Source organism: Dendrobates tinctorius, unplaced genomic scaffold, assembly GCF_039654945.1.
Source record: "Dendrobates tinctorius isolate UK_male_01 unplaced genomic scaffold, ASM3965494v1 ptg000104l, whole genome shotgun sequence".
NCBI lineage: Eukaryota > Metazoa > Chordata > Amphibia > Anura > Dendrobatidae > Dendrobates > Dendrobates tinctorius.
In genome coordinates this window covers 15,592,492-15,609,834 of record NW_027361772.1, presented here as the reverse complement: position 1 = coordinate 15,609,834, position 17,343 = coordinate 15,592,492, and the positions used below count along the sequence as shown (strand labels likewise).

The 17,343-nt window shown below is 41.5% G+C and overlaps 2 protein-coding genes across 5 annotated transcripts in view; one reads left to right on the top strand and one right to left on the bottom strand.

The window, feature by feature from the left end:
• ASH2L (ASH2 like, histone lysine methyltransferase complex subunit) overlaps nt 1–14,980 on the top strand; it is a 90,976-nt gene extending 75,996 nt beyond the window's left edge. The window contains exons 16-18 of one of the 4 annotated variants that reach the window (XR_012234689.1): nt 5,738–5,830; nt 9,679–9,745; nt 12,365–14,980. The gene's annotated coding sequence lies outside the window, so the exon portion shown is untranslated. Of the gene's footprint in view, nt 1–5,737; nt 5,847–9,678; nt 9,802–12,364 lie in introns of all 4 variants that reach the window. The other 3 variants (XR_012234686.1, XR_012234688.1, XR_012234687.1) reach the window with 3 other exon arrangements.
• On the bottom strand, nt 5,234–16,857 carry STAR (steroidogenic acute regulatory protein). Its single transcript, XM_073588812.1, has 7 exons — nt 16,540–16,857; nt 14,122–14,235; nt 13,911–14,038; nt 12,563–12,721; nt 9,971–10,155; nt 9,777–9,870; nt 5,234–8,024 (listed from the first exon to the last, which is right to left on the bottom strand). Exons 1-7 carry the CDS (start codon nt 16,601–16,603, stop codon nt 7,911–7,913), a joined length of 858 nt encoding a protein of 285 aa, XP_073444913.1. The 5' UTR covers nt 16,604–16,857; the 3' UTR covers nt 5,234–7,910.
• Nucleotides 16,858–17,343: the final 486 nt, after the last annotated feature.

The window sequence follows — 17,343 nt, the reverse complement described above, 5'->3', positions numbered from 1 at the left end:
TAGAGAGAGGGGCTTAAAGGAGGGGGTACTGTTATGCCGCGCTCACCAGGAGGCGGGGCTTCGGCCCCGACGTCACTCCCTCCGGTACGGCGGTCCCTCAGGGGTTCCCGTCGGGTGCGCACGCGCAACTCTCGTCCCCGGGTCTCCTCCTCCATGCCACGTTTGCGCTTGCACGCTCCTGTCAGTGCTGTATAGGGCTCGGTCCTCTCTATGGTATTGGAGGACCTGACCCGGAACCACTAGTGGTCATGTGCTTTCTGGTTAGGTCCTGACCCGGAACCAGTAGTAGTCATGTGCTATATCAGACGACCTCCCCCTAGGGGAGGTGCCTGATTATTGTTGTGCTTCCTGGCTGGGTCAGCTGTGTCCCAGCCTGGCTGTGCGCTGTTCTCAGGTCCTCTGCTCTGTCTGCTATTCTGTGGTGCTCCTAGCACTTGCTCTGAACCCTTGTTGCTTCATGCTCAGTTGTGCCTCCTGGCACATCCTCTCGTATCCTGTCCCTTGTTTCTTGCTCCGCCGTGCCTCCTGGCATTCACTCTATTCCTGTGTTCTGTTACTTGCTACACGCCTTATGTGCCCATGTGTACCCGTCTAGCACTACCCTTTACTCAGCGCACTCCCGTGTACTCTCCTGTGTTCCCTAGTATCCTGCACCCTCCAGTCACACAGTCTCGTATCTCCTGTGAGCCGGCCGCCTGGTGCCAGCAGTCGTGGTATCGTATCCCCTGGGGCTTGCTCCTGACACTCCCTGTATAGGGGGTGGTCCTCACTAGGCTAGCTCGCCCTGGGAGGGTTGGTGCCGCGACCCAGAGGGTCCACTCCAGGAGTCGCTAACACTCTAACATAGTCCCATACCTGGAAGATCTTCTGGTTGTAGGGACTTCCGCTTTCCAATGTGAACATCGACTAGCTGATGTAATTTCATCTTTACAGGCTTTAGGTTGGCTCATCAACTGGAACAAATCCAGGTTGCTCCCGTTAATTTGCCAGACGTTCCTGGGCCTTCGTCTGGATTCCGTAAGTCAGAAATGCCTCCTCCCTAAAGCGAGGTTAACAATAATACATAAAGTGCGTTCAGCAGTCGACAAATCTAGAATGTCCCTAAGGAAGGCTGTGTCCCTTCTCGGCTCCCTTATATCAAGTATTCCGGCGGTACAGTGGGCCCAATTCCATACTAGGCAGTTACAGCGAGCCATCCTACAAGAGGACGAATGGCTGCAGGGATAGTTGGAGGGCGTAATATCCCTGTCAACTGAGGTAGTTAGATCCCTATCATGGGGCTAGACCCAAACCATCTCTCGGGAGGAGTTCTGTGGGTGATAACACCCTCAAAAATAATTACTACAGACGCTAGTCCCTTCGGATGGGGAGCGCATTTAGGGGAAAGCATAGTTCAGGGACAGGGGTTCATGAGTGAAGCAGGCGACTCATCAAATTTGAGGGAGTTGAAAGCTATTTATCACGCTATACATAAATTTCTTCCACAGCTGCGAGGGACTCATATAAGAGTTCTGTTGGACAACATCACCTCCGTATCATATTTAAATCAACAAGGAGGAACTCAGTCAGAAGCTCTGATGTCTACCACAGAGAGAATCCTAACAATGGCTGAAGAACATCTCTTGTCCCTATCAGTTCTTCACGTCAGGGGAGTAGACAACTTCAGAGCAGACTTTCTCAGTTGCCATACCTTGGATCAGGGGGAATGGGTGCTCAGCCGTCGCATCTTCAAGAGGATAACGGACATGTGGGGTATTCTGGAAATAGACCTATTTGCTACAAGTTCACTATACAGAGCGGACCAACTGGATATACTCGACTCCCTTCACTTCCCATGGCCTTTTCATCTCAGTATGCTTTACCCCAGATGGTGATTCTGCCAGTGGTCATCAGAAAAATAAGGGAGGAAGGAGTGAAAGTAATCCTGATAGCCCCGTTTTGGCTTAAGAGGCCGTGGTTTTCATGGCTCAAAGCCATGTCGGTGTCCGACCCCTGGATCCTCCCATAGGAGCGGGACCTGCTCTCTCAAGGACCCTTCTATCATCTTCAGGTGAAGGGCCTACGCCTGACAGCATGGAACTTGAGAGGCAGTTACTGAGTCTAAGGGGGTTCTCGGAGAATTTAATAAATACCCTCCTGCACAGTAGGAAAGAGACCACGGCCAGAATATACACCAAAGTATGGAGAAAATTTCTTACCTTTAATACGGCAACCCTCTTTAGTGAGGTACCTATCCCTGCCATCTTAGAATTCCTGCAAAGAGGTCGTGAGTTAGGACTACCAGTAAGCACCTTAAAGGTTCAAATATCGGCTCTAGGAACCCTGTATAATTAGAACATTGCTGGGGACAGATGGGTAGCGCGATTTATTTCAGCGTGTCCGCGAGCAGACCCAGTACATATTGCTCAGATACCACCTTGGGATCTCAACTTAGTTCTGGATGCATTGACAGGGGCCCCATTTGAAGCATCACACTCAGCATCATTAAAGTGCCTTTCATTGAAGACGGCCTTATTAAGGACCTTAGTATCAGCAAGTAGAGTGAGTGATATCCATGCATTATCAATAGATCCTCCCTATCAGTATTCCATGATAGGATAGTATTAAAAACAGACCCTTCGTACCTTCCCAAGGGGTCTACTAAGTTTCATAGATCTCAGGAGGTTTTTCTTCCCTCCTTTTATGATAACCCTGCAACACCTGAGGAGGAAAAATTTCACACCCTAGATGTGAGGAGAGCTGTCTTAGCCTATTTAGATAGGACTAGACCCTGGAGGCAGAGGAGGGCTCTCTTTGTGTCCTTTCAGGGCAGCAGGAAGGGGTCTGGAATCACAAAGGGTACGCTATCTCGACTTGTCAGAGACGAAATTGGACTGGCATACTCGGCAAAAAGTGAAGACCTTCCGCCGAATGTAAAAGCACATTCCGCATGGGCTATAGCATCCTCCTGGGCTGAAAGAGAGGATGTCCCGATTGACCGTATATGTAAGGCTGCAACCTGGTCCTCACCTTCTACAGTCACTACAGGCTTGACTGGTCTTCATCTGCGGACTTAGGGTCCCATTTCACATAGCGACACACCAGCGATCCCAACAACGATACGACCTGGTAGGGATCTCTGGTGTGTCGCTACATGGTAGCTAGTAAGCTGTCAAACAGACAGATCTCTTCAACGACACACCAGCGATCCCGACAGCGATACGACCTGGTAAGGATCGCTGGTGCGTTGTCACACAGCAGCTATTCTGAACGATTTCAGTCTGCGTCCCTGAGTTCTGCGTCGCCAATAAGGCGATGAACTCGATGAAAAAATGGCCCAGGACATTCGAGCACGATCAGCGATATCCAGCGGGGGGGCCAGTCGCCGCTATGTGTCACATGTAGCGAGATCGCTGGCGAGATCGCTGTTGCGTCACGAATCGGTGATGCTTCAGCGATCTCGCTAACGATCTCGCTATGTGAGAAGGGGCCTTTAGTCTTTGGTAGAGCAATTCTTGACACGGTGGTCGCTCCCAGGTGATTGTCTCTGAAAGTCTCTCAGTGGGTGCTGTTGTGGCGAAGAGAAAAAAACGGATTACTTACCGGTAATGCTCTTTTATAAAGTCCACGACAGCACCCACTCACTTCCCTCCTTTAGTTTATAGTTGCACACGGTTTACTCCGAATGGTGACGGGTTAGTTTTATATAGATAAAGATATACAGATATGTATGTAGCTGGAGATGTAAATATGTACATACTTTAAACGGCTTGCGGAGCAACTAACTAAAGCTTGTGTGGCGGTTCCTCTCATTCTCTGTAATCCAACTGAGGGAGCGAGGGGGGCCGCCCTTTTTGTCTCTCTGTAGGTTTCCTGATCCTAGGGGCGGATCCCCTCTCTCAGTGGCTGCTGTTGTGGACTCTATAAAAGAGCATTACTGGTAAGTAATCTGTTTTTTTTTGTTTGTTTATTTGTTTGCGTCACAAAAAAAAACAAATGTTCACAGTTCTAGGCATGTTCTTTACATGAACTGATGCAAACCCTCAAAAAAACTAGTAAATTCCAGGTTGTGGGGTAGCAAAACCCAAAAAATGTGAAGGGGAGTGAATACATTCTCAAGCCACTGTATCCTTCAGGAAGCATTAAAGTATACAGTAATCTTTCACCAGAGTTTCTAATGTAATTCTTAAAATGTGATTAAGCTGGTGTACTTACTTTGAAAACCCATGTCAGAACAGCTGTATAACCCTTAGGCTATGTGCACATGCTGTGGTTTTTGCTGTGGTTCCGCTGCGGATTTGGCCGCAGTGGATCTGCAGCAGTTCCGCAGACAGTGTACAGTACAATGTAAGTCTATGTGACTTACATTCCGCTGTGCCCACGCTGCGGATTTTTAACTGCGGAAAAGCTGCGGTTTTGAATCCACAGAAAGAAATGACATGTCACTTCTTTTCTGCGGATTCTGCTGCGGTTTACCACCTCCTCCATTGTAGAGGTGATAAATCACAGGGCAAAACCGCAGGCCAATCCGCAGGTAAAACCGAAGGTCTTTTTACCTGCAGTTCCGCAGATAAAAATCTGCAGACCAATCTGCAGCGTGTGCACTTAGCCTTGAAGTGGTTGTCACCATATTTATCAATACATATTATGAAATATACTATGAGGCCGGAGTATTATATCTGACGAGGCTGGTGTACTTACTTTGATCTGTCAGAATGGCTGTATGATTGTGATATGAAAAAAGTCTAAGTGTGTTTAGGCTCCGTCCACTCAGCATAGCAGTCCTCTGGCTTGTCCTGAGCAGCGTGATGTCAGCAACAGCGGGGAGGAGTGACACTGAGCAACTGTCTTTCAGGCTAAGAGAGCAGAGGTTGAGTTTTACATTTCTGAAGAGGTTATCGAGCCATCCTGTTATGGATTATCCCACTCATCCGGTGTTAGATCTATTTAATTATGTAAGCAGTTTATACTGTGAAAAGTAGTGATAGATCTGTTCTAATGAAAGTTTAAAATGCAGTTTTCCCATTTAGGCTGATTGACAGCTCCTCAGTGACCCTCCACTCTGCTGAGATCTCACACTGATCAGTACAAGCTGCGGCTGTCAATCAGGCTGGATGGGTGGTTACTGAATACACTTTGACTCTAGCGCTGTTATTCTCTTTCTGGACTCATGAAATGTTCATTTTAACAACAGGATTATGGGGTATTTTATTTGAGGACACAACACAAAGATGCACGAAAACGGGAGACCGGCTCGTAATGGTAACAACTTTTATTATTGGCACAATGGTTGTACAGAACAATTCAGCCTTATCTAATAGAGAACAGAACATGAATACTCGGGGGCTAATAAATGCAGGCGTCATTTGTTTGTATATCGCCTGACATCATGGTAGCTGCTGACTCTGAATCATTTCTGATTGGGATAATTATCAATCTCAGCCAATTCGGGTCTAGGACTGTATCTGCGGAGGCGATTCGGACCTACATAAAAAATATTAAAACACTCCTGATACTTTCTGACCTGCTCACGCGTTTCTTACCATACTTTATTAAGCATGACCACATTTTAATGAAATTCCACTTTCTTATTAGGCAAATATTAAATTAAATATATAAATAAATTATGCAGCCGGTTCATAAATAATAAATAAAATATAATATTAATGGGTATTAATAAATAACACTGATATTAAAAAAAAAAAATAGAACAACGTGTCACAAAGTGCTGAGTCTATAAAATTCTTAAATTTTACAGATGCTGTAAATGCCAGAAAGCGAGAGCGTGGAGAAGAAAACCGCAATACGCAAAATGCTGAAAAGACCATAGATTTTTTTGAAAAAAAAAAAGGTACACAATACTGCATGTAAGTGGGATATATATATATGTGTGTGTATATGTATGTTTGCGCGCGTGTGTGTGTATATATATATATATATTACCGTACATTTTTTTGTCCCATTATTTTTTGATTCATAAATAATTGAAAAGTAAAAAAGTGTCTAGTTATCAATTATCTATGAAGTGTATGTATGTATGTGTGTGTGTATATATATTTGGATGGAATATACTTGGAAGCTATCCTCAGTACTGGAGCTTTATGCTATATGGAAGTTGAAAAAGTGAGCAAGTGTAAAAGGATTTCCCTTCATATTTATGGAAGTGTCATATAAGCAGTAGATAAGATAAGCTTGAGATTTAAAGAGGTTTTCCACTATTTTGATACTGATGACCCATGAAAAGATTAATTTTCAATATCAGATCTGTTGGGGTTCTGACACCCGATTCCTCCATCAACTATGATAGATGTAAAATGGGCCACGACGGCACAACTTTTAGTGGCTGCTCCTGGGTTTTAAAGCTTCTAAAATATTGAAGACCTATCCTAAGAAAAGGTTATCAAAGTAGTGGACAACCCAATTAATTGTGCTTCGTAAGTGTGGAAGAGAGTACAACATAAAATATACTGTATCTCTGGTCACAATATGATAATATCATATTGTTTTTCTATTCTCCATGCATGGACTATTGGCTGAACCTTATGGTGTACACAACCACAGAAACAGTTCTAACAAATCATAAAACAATAATAGAATTATATATTATACAGGATATAGTAAATTATTATATATTATATTTACTGGAACAAATATTTGTATGTGGAACTTCATGTGGCTAGAAGTAGTTTTCCTCCTTGCAATGCATTGTCACCTCTATTTTATGCCCTTTTCATTTAGTCTCTCTTAATTGTTTCCTAACTTGATAGCTTCAGTTGTCAGGGAACATTGGAGGATCAGCTTTTTAGAATTTGACTGGTTGTCATCAGATTTTCCCAGAAAGAAAAGTTTGCCAATATTCATCCATTTTTGTGTTAAATTTAGCTCCTAGGGGGTGGGTTCTAGTTCCAGTTGGTCACATCAAAACTGCCACTGATTGGTCAGCACCTAAGATCCGCTTGTCTCTACAATAATGGCAGTATTAGCAAAAAAGGGGCCAAACTGCCCTCTCTGTTACAAGATTGAGAGCTCGCTATTGCCTAAAAACGTATGTTTTTTACATTGTGATATGGGGCCCTCTTTATGTTTGCATCTAAATCATGGACATTTTTTGGGGGGTGTGGGTAAATACTCTTTAAATAATCAGAGTCAGCAGCTATCACTCTATGATGAGATATTAGTCTTAAAGAGGACCAGTGACTGGGTCAAAAATGGCCAGTTTTTGCTCTTATTTCTTCTTCCCACTGTTCCCTGATGTATTCAGTCATCTACCATGGGGTGGAGGTCATCTTCCATCATGTTCCAGGGGTGTAGGCCTTATTGTTTAGTGCTTATTTTTTATTGTCTTTACCAAGGGGGTGTGACTCACCAGATTTTCTGGAGGCGCGTCTTTACACTTCTGTGCCTAGTTACCATGTTAGCCACACCCTCTTGTTAAAAAGAAACATACAAAAGTAGAACTAAAAGGCACCCATATATCCTGAACTGTATGGTAGATTTAAAAAAAATATATATACAGAATTCTCAGGAGCAAAAGGAAGAAAATGGGAGCAAAAACTGGAACTTTCTGACCTGGTGACAGCTCCTTTCTAAACTCTGATCCATAGTAATAAATTGTACGACCCTGATACATTAGTTACTTTCAGAATTTAGCTTCAAAACGTACACATATGGCTGTAGGAATCTAGTAGTCTTTATAGCTACGCATGAGGTTGTAAGTTCCGGTTTCGGGACCTGCGGTCAGTTCGGGAATTGCAGTCCTTACATGGCCCGCGAAATATGCCCGTCTGTACCTGGCTTTAGGCAAAGTGGCTTTTTGGTGTTCCTATGGGCTACATCAGTGGCGCTCCACGTGTATAGATCAATCATTACATTGGCCATTACTTTTTAAAGCCTGGAATAAGCAGAAGGATTGGGACCAGGAGGAGAAAGGGTTAGCAGAGTGATAGGCTGGCAGTGGACATAGCGACTCTGTTGCGGAGATGTTTGGCAAAATCCACTTGCGTCTGGGACAAAACTTGGTTTATAATAGACTTTGGCAGCCATCCCTGGATAAAAGACAGAAGAAGAGAATGGATTACAATGAAGTAAAGAACACGAATAACACCCAAAAAGCTATATTAACTAAAGGGTGGACACCTCTGGTCATACATTGTAAGCATAGACCAGTACCACTGCGTCCCAACCTCGTCAATAATCCTAAGAGGTGCGGGAGTGCTGCTTATAAAAAAAAAAAGGAGGAGGTTCATGTTTCAAATGGTGGCCATGTCCATAAGATTAACAAATGACTTCAACCAGTGATCTATACTGAAAAATTTGGACTGTGGGACGTGCCCATTCGATCATCACTAATGAGATTGTAATGGCCTAGATACTGTTGTATGGGAAGATTATAGTAGTATTACACGGCGCTATTACTTCGACACTATATGGATGGATAAATGGGTGTGGAATGGCTAAGATTAAATTAGGGGCTACTACTATGATAGAATAAAGAGAAAACTCCAAGAAAACATTCTTAATTCATAACTGTAAGTACAGATATAGTGCCTCATAAAGTCTCAATCGATAGAGACGACGCTCACTTATACTGGAAAAACAAGAGGAATACAGAGTCCAGATCCATCTATAAGTAAAGAGGCACATAATAGATGAAACAAGACAATTTTGTTAAAATAACTTGGTCAGTAAGTTTGTAACCCAAAACCAATAGAAAGAAACAAACCAGCAACCAAACGGTTAATGTTAACTAACTGAGGACCACTGCAGAAATAGTTTGTTGTGCAAAATGAGCTGTGCTGGGGAATCTATGCTTAAGGATGATCAGTCCTATTGTATATTGTATTGCACTATGCCCTAGTAATATAAATCAATGGTGCTATGGTGGAGGGTGCAGCCCATATCAGCCCGGAGTCCAAATGCATGCACAGTTGCCCAATGATAGAAGAAGCCACTATGGCTAATGTTATATGAGCATACTGTGTGAGCGGATGATGTCAGGTGTCCTGATGCTATAGGGCAGCATTGTGTATGCACTGCATGCCTCGCTTTATACTGGTGCAACTGGAGTCTTTTTCTAAGACGTTGACTATAGAGGGCCATTTATTTTGAGACTCTAGTATCTATCACAGACAACTTAGAAGGCTTGGACTGGCCCATTCGAGAACAGGAGAATCCTCCGGTGGGCCACCACCCTCTTATATGAGCAGCACTTGGGACAATACTCTTGATTCACCATATACAGACAAAGGCGGCATCTTATTTATTTAACATTCAACCCAGTTTATGCAAATATGACTTTATCCTGACTCACAAATTTCTATATTTGCATTTGGCTGAAAAATGGAGTTCTGGAATTGATGTTACTAGTGGGCCCTTGATGAGATTTCAGCTCTAGTAGAAGAGGGATGTCTGTCTGGCTCGTTTCAATAACAAAGCCAGCCCCCTTTTAAAAGACACAGAAGGGGGCTGGATTAACTACTGAAATGAACCATGTAGATAGCCCCTTTTTAAAGAGGCGCAGAAGGGGGATGGATTAGCTCTTGAAATAAGCCATATAGACAGCCCCCTTCAAGCACATCCCCAATACAATACAAGGAGCACAAGAAACCTTAGTCCTGTGTGTATGTAAAATATATTAAAGTATATTGATAAGTTCAATCTCTTCTCACTTGGAACCAATTAAAACAACTTTTTATCTAGGTGGACAACCCCTTGAATGGCGCCCAGGCTCTAGATGACAGACCCATAATTGGAACTGGTTGGGATGGTAATAAATGTGCTCAATGATATCTACATACCTTTAGATCAATGCTTAGAAGCCAGGTTAGTTTGGTTTTTGAGGGGTCTTCAAGCACTGGGTGAAGGACCATACATGTTGGGCCATTCTCTGCCCTGGAAGGAAGAATATATACTGTATATTTCTGTTTTATCAGTCATCATGCTGGCGTTCCGGATACACTACAGTATATGTCTTAGTAGGAGTTCTCCATACCTTACATATCCTTTCTGTTCCGGCATTCCACCAAATCTCGTTGACATTCCGGCCAGAATACAGGTGGATCCTCTCCTCTTACTGCACCGCACGCTCACAAAATCTCGAGCTCCTACAATATTCCCTGGGGTTTCTGCTGCTTTTTCATGTGTTATCACTGTATCTTTTCCAATTTTCTGGAGAATCTGCAATAAAGAAAACATTAATATGTGTGCTCCATGATACTATACCGGTCTTTCCCTGCTTCATAGGACGAGAATACACATTTTGGTAGGCTCTAATCAGACATTTTTTGCCTATGAACTACATCTGTCATTGTATCCCAGCCCCAAATACTTCATAGAATTGCAGCATCCAACATAATCCATAAACAAGGACTGCATGAGAATTCTTCCATCTCATTCACCTTCCGGCAGTCTGTAGTTTCCGTTTGTTGTCAAGAATTTTCTTGCAAATGTTTAAAAACTTCCATAAGGCCCCAATACACATTAGACTTATGTTAGCCAAACCCGCCGATATTAGTGAGGTTGCCTAATGGTCTAATGTGTATGGAGGGCACTGGCCGACTGACAGTCGGGAGAGATGTCTATCATGATTGTCCGATTTTTGGACTGCCAATAAAATTGCTCTCCTGGAAAAGAGCCGCCAGCCGACGTGGTAGTCAACAGCTTTCTCGTAGAGAACAAGCGCTCCTGTGTATGGGAGAATTGGCTGAGATGGCTGTCAATCAAATGATCAGCCGAAGCTTTCATCTCCAAAAATAATCAACCTAAAACAAAAGATAGAACACACAGAGGAAGGGGTGCAGCTGCAGTATCTCTCCCTCTGTGTGTCAGTGAGAAACCATAAGGCAAAAAGAGGAGGTGAAGCAGCAGGATGAATGGACTGGTCACTTCTTTTCTTTAAGTAGCTTCATGACTTCCAAACTTGTGCACAGCAAGTCATTTTGACATTGCTGTACATATATCTTTTTCACACTGGCTCCAGGTGGAATCCGCCAGTAAAAGAGGTGGTGTGCACATACACTAAGGAAGGATTGTGGTTACTTCTTTATAGAATTAGGTACAATTGAAACGTTACATGTCCATTGGCTATACTGGACATATGAACACATGCACCGGACCAGCCTAAGGACTCATGCACATGACTGATTATATCGGACAAGTGCTATCCATGGTTTTCACGGATAGCGTTGGCATCCATGATATTCTGTGGTGCTCTGCACATGTTTTAATCCGAGAAAAATATAGGAGATATGTGTGATTTTGATTTGAGTGTCTGATCAAAATCGGCAATGGTGGTTGGGAGCCATCGGCCTGCAATTGGATGACATCCAAGCACGGTCCGATATTCAACTGATGCCATTCTGATAAAACTCTGATCACGTGGCACGTGGTCAATTAAGCCCTAAGAGTTCATGCGATAATAACTGACCGAGATTAAGGAACTGCAGACAGCAGGAATGTGTTTTCACAAAGCAGTGAGCAGACACCAAGGACATTGAGATAATGGACCAAGGAAATCCATGATAGAAGACTTCCTCATGCCAGAAACACACAATAATCTAAGTAGGTTGGGAGGTAGAGTCATTATAAGAGCCTGAATCCGGCACACGATGTCTAAGAATTTGGAGATTTAGAGGATTTTCATTACTAAAGAGACCTAATCTTGGTTGGAATATATTTTTTTAAAGAGGAGCAGATACCATAAAAAATAAAATATTGGGATTCATGTCTAAACTATACATCCTAGCCTCTAGGTGTCAATACTTTACAAATATGTGGCAAAACTAAAAAAAAAAAAAAAAGTGTGTGTATATATGTATATGTATAAGGACAGGCTTAGTTATTAATTGGGGGTCTCCTGGTCAGGACCATGTTCTCTTAGAGAGGAGAGAGGTTTCTCTTATTCGGAGACATGCCCTGCATTACACAGGCAACCCCTTGATTTGAATGGACCCCGTGTAATATTTCATTTGCCCTCTGATGGTGCTGCAGAAAAATTAAACTCTAAAAGGTCGACAATCTCTTCCGACTCACTCATACACAGAAATGCTCAGTTCCCTATGACATAAGCCTGCCAAACAAATTGAGCAGGCGATTGAATTCCGACTACCCTATCTCTTTGTCTCTTTGTCTCCTGCCATAAGTGTGGGACATGCTCCCATGCACATTAGATGGTCAGCTGATCCATCCAAAATTAGTGGGTTCAGATGACTTTCATCAAATAAACGGTTACCGTATTCCAAACATAGATGAGTGTTGTTGGATTCTGTTTTTTGTTATTGTTGTTTTTGTTTGCAACTTACTACTTATTAAAATTTATGGCCATTTTTGAGCTAGTAACAGTGTTTAAATTAAATTTAAATTCAACAAGTTTCTTTTTTTTTTTTAGAAAACCAGAAGAAATTGCCTCTTGTATCATGATTAAGGTAAAATCATACACTGTAAACAATGGTCAACACCAGCATATTCCTCTAAGCAGAGCAAAGATTTAGAGACTGGTCTTCTCCCGATTACTTGGATGTTGTGACATTTTATATAGGAAGCTATATATACAGTTAATTCACCAGAATTAGACCATTTTTCGTACCTTAACTTCTTTAACATTAGGATTCCATTCTCCCATCTTCTCCATATTGTCCACCAGTTCTCCATATACATTGTCCAGCGGCCTCTCCACTACTGCTTCCAGCTTGAAGACCTTTCCGATGTCTGGGAGGACTTTACTGAGAACTTTATCTCCATTTTCCTTCACAGATTAAGAAAAAAATGATAATTTTATTATTTTTATTACCTAGCTTCTTGTCTATAATAATTTATTTGTATTTTAATCTTGGTGGTGTTCAGATCTGTATTAAACCTTAGGATTATTCTAAAGGTGGCCTACACCTTTTATGAGCTATTTGCCGAACACTCTTTCCTCTCCCATACCCATACACATTGACCCTGAAAAACATCTCTGGAGGTGCCTTATCTTTCTTAAGAACAAGGGATTAGGCTGAGCGGACATCAGCAGAACATCTAGTACACAGATAGTTGGCCGGTCCAGACAAATCGGTGGGCTTGGCCAACTTTAATCAAATTTGTACGGCCACCCACAAATAGGCCGTTGGCTTTTATCCTTTTTAATCACCTCTTTACCTGGATCATGTAGCCTTCTATCACTTCTGAAATAATATATATACTTGACCAAATGGGAAAGTCTGTGTGGAGTCTGAGATTGAATAATTGGTGAAATTAATGGTTTACGTTACTTTAAGGTTACACAGCTAATTTACCAAATGATAAAATGTTGTTGGCCATTGAGTGGGAATAGAAGACCTTAAAGTAGTAAGTGTTGAAGCATATGGACAAATTATAGCAGTATTGTATGGATCCTTAAAAGGTGTTGTCCACTTCAGCATTTTAGAATGACGTAGAAAAAGCAATATTTCCCTCTACTATTATCTCACTGCTCCAGTTACTTTGTTTTCTGAGTCACCCTATGATCTCTACTTTCTAGTCCATCGCGCACACACACACACTGGGCATATCAATGACCCAACCCAGCTAGTGAATGCCTCTGCATTACATCACATCAGTATTGCTTTTAATTTTCTTCTTAATCCATTTGGAACCTCTTTGAAAATAATTATTGTCAAAGTGGACAGCCACTTAATTTTGGAACCCATAGTCTACTATGATCCCAGACCTCACCTATATTTGTCTCTGATGTCATGCTATATGTTTTTCTTACCAATTCTGAAGATAGTCCACATCCAACCTTTCCCCGCTCACACAAATAATTGTGCATGCAGTTCTAGTCTAATTGAAACTGAAAAACAAGTGACCTGACGAGAACCAATGTTCCTCATGTCCATGCATATGAAGAAATATTCACTCTAAAGTATGACAGTATGTCACTGTCGAACCCTGATATAAGGTGCAACAGATCTTACCGCCACAATCTCCACTTTCCATCCATCTTGTTCTCCAAGGATGCTCATCGACTTCTTCAGGGCTTCTTCTCCTTGCTTGATGTAAGACATCTCGACTTCATTGTAGGGTTTCTCATCAAGTCTGGAACCTAAGGACACATTTTATTAGTAAGAAAATTCTACCTTACTTGGATGGATTTTCCTATTGTTTGGGTTAAGACATTTCACTTACTCAGCAGAGAGCTTCGTCTTCTGACTTGATTTATCCATTGACTGGGTCCTGGTCCAACTAAAGCCAATTTTTCCAGTTCATGCGAAAGAGCAACTGCAGCCGTTCTCCTGAGACCTAGACAAATAAGTATATATATTTATTATTATTGTAAACTGTTCTGCAAAAAGAGGGTCATTATTATTGAAGCTATGTTACAGAAAAGAGAAATCACCAACATAGGTCCATACAGCGAAGTGGTGGGGCAACCAAATTTTCTTTTTGCAAGCGGAAAAGCTTGGTCAATTCTTTCTTTTAGAACTTTTTTCTCCCCTTACTTTGTTTCCAATATCAACCTGAATTGTAGTCTCCAGACAACTGTGAAGTCTCAGTTCGGAGCTAATGACATATACTTAAATGGGCAAAGCCAGAAATGGACAGATTTCACCTATTGTATACCATGTGATGGATAGGTATTGGGGAGTGAAAACCCTGATGAATGTGGCTTAGGATTTATTCACAATGTTTTTTTTTTGCAAAACATTGGTAACACCGTATTTTTGACATTGTCTCCAAACACAGCAAGCTCCAGATATGCTATTTTATGCATGCAATTTCACATAGGCTTCTCCATAAGATAAAAGTGCATTTTTGTGTGAACATAAAAAGCCCACAAAAAAATTCTAAAAGTATAGAATTAAGTATAGAACTGCAAAAGAACCAAGTGTGAAGGATGCCTTAGTATGTTGTGGTGCATCAAAGGAATGAGCGTAATTTTTCACAAATTCCAACTGTTCCAGGTGAATATACATATTTTTAAGGTGTTTTACCTGTAATAACCTATGAAAAAGAACATTAATAAACATAATTATTTATGAAAACACATTATTGTTTTTGCCCATTGTTTTTTTAGCTGCGTGGTACACGATCCATGCCAAGCAGCACATTGGTAATTTTACATTTTGCTATTATTGTACTTTTTGATGATGGTAGATTGCAGGACAATTTTTGCGTAGTTCACTAGTTATTCAGGATTGGATCAGAAGTAGCATAAAAACTGACATGCATTTTTTTCCCATAAGGCATTTTTTCAAAAACTGAAAAGGAAAAAAAAAATCAGTCTGGCCTTGATAGTCACTGGTTTTAAGGGCTAAGGGGTAAGGTTTCTCCTTGTGGAGAGTGACATACCAGCTCTGGCTTGTCAAAGTAAGGAGGCTTATTCGCCTTGCAATGCTCCTCTGGGAAAATAATATGCAAATTGCCTCTTCAGAGAGGAAGAGGACTTGAACTCTATAGCGCCCCTGTTGGAAGTAGCGATCCTACAAGTCACAATCAACCCTTTAACGAGTCTTGTAATTAGGGTTGATTGTGACTTGTAGGATCGCTACTACGAACAGGTAGCGCTATAGAGTTCAAGTCCTCTTCCTCTCTGAAGAGGCAATTTGCATATGGTTTTAAGGGTACATTCACATGGGATTTATTTGTTGTGGATCCCTCGAAAATCCACAACTAGTAAGAAACCTGTGATAACATCTCCATGTATTGGCTATGTTCCCACAGTTTTTTTTTAGGATTTTATTGCAGTGGATCCACTTCAAAAACCTCCGACCCAGCAAAACTAGCCCTCCTCCTGCCTCCTTTGCACTGATGAGGAGCAATCACTCCAAAACACACAAATTGAGTTTTTGATTTGGCTTCTTATTGAAAGTGGAAAAGCACTTTAAAGAGTCGATACCGACTTTTAGGATTGTTAGCCCCCAATAGGTGGCACTAGAGTTCCTTTCTTTCTCTATTTGCAAATTCAAAATCCAAACCATAGGTCAGTTTACCCTGTGCACTTTTTATATAGCTTATCTGTGACAAGTTTTTAGTTACCTTACATACTATGTACAATATACTGACCTCGTATTGGACAGGACCACTTTTTTAGAAGATAACTCAATTTTGGGTGGTTGTATCAAGGAGATTTCACTGTGGTATATACAAGGTTGTTGATATTTCCATCTAACGAGAATGTTAGGATATATTCACACTTGGTATATTTGCAGTAATTTCTGTAGCTGTGCCTTTAATCTGAATGAGGCTTACAGAAATGTGTGAATGCACTCTAGGTTTTCGATGTTGACTAGATGTCGATTTATCATCCTAGCTACCTACTAACTACAAATCAATCTATAAACCTCTCAATTGTGAAGATATATAATTTTCTACACAACTTTGAACATGATGGACAAGATGTGAACATTTGAGTAGTTGGATCTGGTCATTTAGTCTTTTACATTATCATTAACCCTCATAATTATGTTGCTAATTAATAATATGTATTACAATAGGCTTTCATGTGATGCACCCTTTAAAATTGAGTACCAACCCTTGAGATATAGACCTGTGAAAATTTGCAAATTGTCTTGACGTGAGCCAAAGAATACCTTGATGGCTTACCTGTCATGTTACGAAGATGTCTGTATGATATCCCGGCACAAAGCTTGAAGGTGGCTGGCAGCATTGCTTAGATGAGAGTTAGGTTGCGGGTCAATATAGTGGAAGTCGCTCTAGGTTCTGTAGCTGAAGAGCTTTTCTATGCTTGAAATGGAAAATTGATGGTCAAGATGGTCAGCTTGTGTTGTTAGTCCGAGGGTGGTCAGGTTCTCTATTACAAGTGATCCGCTTGGCTTGGTAGACTGGATATCTTTGCTCAGTGTATATCTGATATGTATTGCTGTGCAGGATCCAGAACTCTGTTTAAATCCTCTCTTCTGAAGGATGCTGTGCGGTAATGACTCAGATAAGAACACAACATAATTTACTGGAGGCCAGCGGGAGCAAGGACGAGGGCTGACAAGTATGTCACTGATGATTAAGCCCTGATACAACACATCAAGGCAAACATGAAGAAACTTTCATTGGGCCATTAACCCCATATGCATATTAGCAACATATGTCAATCTGATCAAGGTGCAGCACCCTTACCTACTTTTCCTCCTTGGGTATACTTTCTGTCAGAAAATATTAAGAAAATTGGTGTCTACAAGTTTGGTCAGCTCTCCGTTAATTTAGCCAGAAGAATTATTATCCTTCCTGTAGCTCTTTTAGGCACCCGTGGTGACCCAGAAGTTCTACCACTCCATTATGTGGTAAGGGCAGATTTCACCACTTCCCACCATCAGTTTTGATTTTAGTGCTTTCTTTTTTTTTCCTACTCTTTTTTTCATGTATTTATTTTTTATATTTCAATCAATGCTCTAT